The sequence below is a fragment of the Archocentrus centrarchus genome, chromosome 21 (assembly GCF_007364275.1).
Source record: "Archocentrus centrarchus isolate MPI-CPG fArcCen1 chromosome 21, fArcCen1, whole genome shotgun sequence".
In the NCBI taxonomy this organism is placed as follows: Eukaryota; Metazoa; Chordata; class Actinopteri; order Cichliformes; family Cichlidae; genus Archocentrus; species Archocentrus centrarchus.
This window is the reverse complement of record NC_044366.1, coordinates 32,632,391-32,634,818: the sequence shown is the minus strand read 5'-3', so window position 1 is coordinate 32,634,818 and position 2,428 is coordinate 32,632,391. Positions and strand designations below refer to the sequence as shown.

General features: G+C 48.2%; 1 protein-coding gene across 1 annotated transcript; it reads left to right on the top strand.

The window, feature by feature from the left end:
* The first annotated feature begins 260 nt into the window (after positions 1–260).
* Positions 261–2,182, top strand: LOC115801246 (ADP-ribosylation factor-like protein 4C). The gene has a single exon (XM_030759009.1). It carries the CDS (start codon positions 794–796, stop codon positions 1,370–1,372), a length of 579 nt encoding a protein of 192 aa, XP_030614869.1. The 5' UTR covers positions 261–793; the 3' UTR covers positions 1,373–2,182.
* The last annotated feature ends 246 nt before the right edge of the window (positions 2,183–2,428 follow it).

Genomic DNA, 2,428 nt, shown 5'->3' with positions numbered 1-2,428 from the left:
TTTCTGTTTTATTAAATCCATCTCTTCTTGTTTGGGTTCTTCAGTCAACATGAGGATTGATATAAAATAAATCTTTATGGCCTCTTTCCTTCCTTCATACACACTGAACGTGTTCTTCAGTTGTGGCGCTCGTGTGTCTATAGTAACCCGATCGCAGCAGCAGCTCGCCACCTCATTGGCACATGTCCCGGCTGGGTGGAGCGTAGCGGGGCTGGCTCTTGGTTTGCGGTCTTGTTTTGTCATCCTCACAACAGTACAGCTAGAGGGACCGTCGGGAGCGCAGGAGCGTGTTCACCCCCGGATCAGTGAAGGAAGTGGTGGATGTTATTTCCTCCCGCACAGGTGTGGAGTACAGCGCGATTCCTGAATCCTGGACTGTGAATCTATTTGTGCGCTGTTTCCAGAGGGATTCTTAGGATTCGTCAGCCAGTGCGGAGCATTAGGGGTGTTTTGTGTTATCCTTCTTGCTTCCAGCTCTGACACTGACCACGGAGGAGTGTTTTTACAGTGCAGCTTTCTTCGTCGCCAAATGGATGCGAGTGCGTGAGGAGAATACTAATGAACAGCGCGCTGCGTCCTGCCAAGGCGCACCGCGTCCTCTGCTGCTGCTGCTGAGGGCCACAGCAGAGCTGATCAGTCATCCAGAGCGCACCGGGGCCTGCCGCAGCACTCCACTCCCCCGACCTGAGGATTTTTTACTCCTAAAGTCGAGGAATTAATGATCTTTAGAACTGTTTTATTTCCCTAGAACCGGGAGATAAAACCCTCCAGCAGCCGCAGAATAAACGCCAAAATGGGCAACAGCTTTTCCAACATCTCTGCCTTCCAGTCGCTTCACATCGTCATGCTGGGTTTGGACTCTGCTGGGAAGACCACAGTTCTTTACAGACTTAAATTTAATGAATTCGTCAACACGGTCCCGACGATCGGCTTCAATACAGAGAAGATTAAGCTGAGTAACGGCACCGCGAAGGGCATCAGTTGTCATTTCTGGGACGTGGGGGGGCAGGAGAAGCTGAGGCCCTTGTGGAAGTCCTACAGCCGCTGCACTGACGGGATCATATATGTCGTGGACTCTGTAGATGTGGACAGGCTGGAGGAGGCCAAGACCGAACTGCACAAAGTCACCAAGTTTGCGGAGAACCAGGGCACGCCGCTGCTGGTCATCGCCAACAAGCAGGACCTGCCCAAATCCCTCCCGGTGGCAGATATAGAGAAGCAGCTGGCTCTGCACGAGCTCACCCCCTCCACCACTTATCACATCCAACCTGCCTGCGCTATAATAGGCGAGGGTCTTCACGAGGGCATGGACAAGCTGTACGAGATGATTGTGAAAAGAAGGAAATCCTTAAAGCAGAAAAAGAAGCGGTAACAGCTGCTGAGTGTGCGGACATTACTGTAAGCAATCCGGGTTCTACCAGTATTGCCCTTAACAGTGACTTTCTTTTATTTTTTTGGAATGAAGCGGTTCAGCCAGTGAAGTCCTGTTCAGATGCTTTTGCCGGCAGAAGCACGCAGGACAGAAAACACAACAGGATAAGAGGAGAACCAAAATTAAGAGCTGAAACTTGAATGGACTGTTTGGAGCTGCAGCTTTGAGAAAGAAACGGGCTGGCCCGTTCAGCTGTTGCTTTATCTCCGACTTTGAACACACTTGAACTGAAGCTTTGGCTCACCTGGACTCTCTCTTTTTAAATCTTTCCACCCACAGGACATTTTCGTGGAAACAAGTTTGATTTTGCACGTGGCTCGGGTCACTCGTGCCCCCTGCTCTTTTTGTCTTGAAAACAGACATCTGCTGTATCAAGCTCTGATCTTGGATGTCATGCAGACTGCTTATGGAGCATTGAAGTAGCCTTTCCTCTGCATGGTGGACAGAGGACAGAGTCCACTACTTTGCACTTTTCATTTGCTAACAGACAGTAGAGAACTACACTGTATTATTAGAGGAACAGATCCAGGTGATTCATGTACCATGAAGCCAAAATTTAAGTATTTTTTGTATATTAAAAAGATTTTAAATCAATGTTTTTGGCTTATGTTCTTCATTTACGTGGGCAAAGAAGCAGAGGTGATGTGGAGGTTACAGTGGGATGGTGTGGTGGAAAAAAGGGTCATGGCTGCTGACTGATTTCTATCTGGATACAGTCAGAGGTGTGGGTCAAAGATAAGTCAGGGGTCACAGAGCTCAATCTAGGTGTCAAAAAGGCCTCAGCTCAGGTCTCTGTTTTAATCATTTGCACGTGAAGTGAACTTTTGGAGCAAAGCCGGAGCTCATTTGTTAAATTTATGGATCTGCATTGCAGTGCTGTGTTTACAGCAGCAGGCAGTGATCAAACTGGACACGTGTTTGAGCACAGTATATATTCCTTTCCCGAGTATCTCACGCTGCTCTGTAATTAGTGTTTAATTAAACGTTTCCATGTCA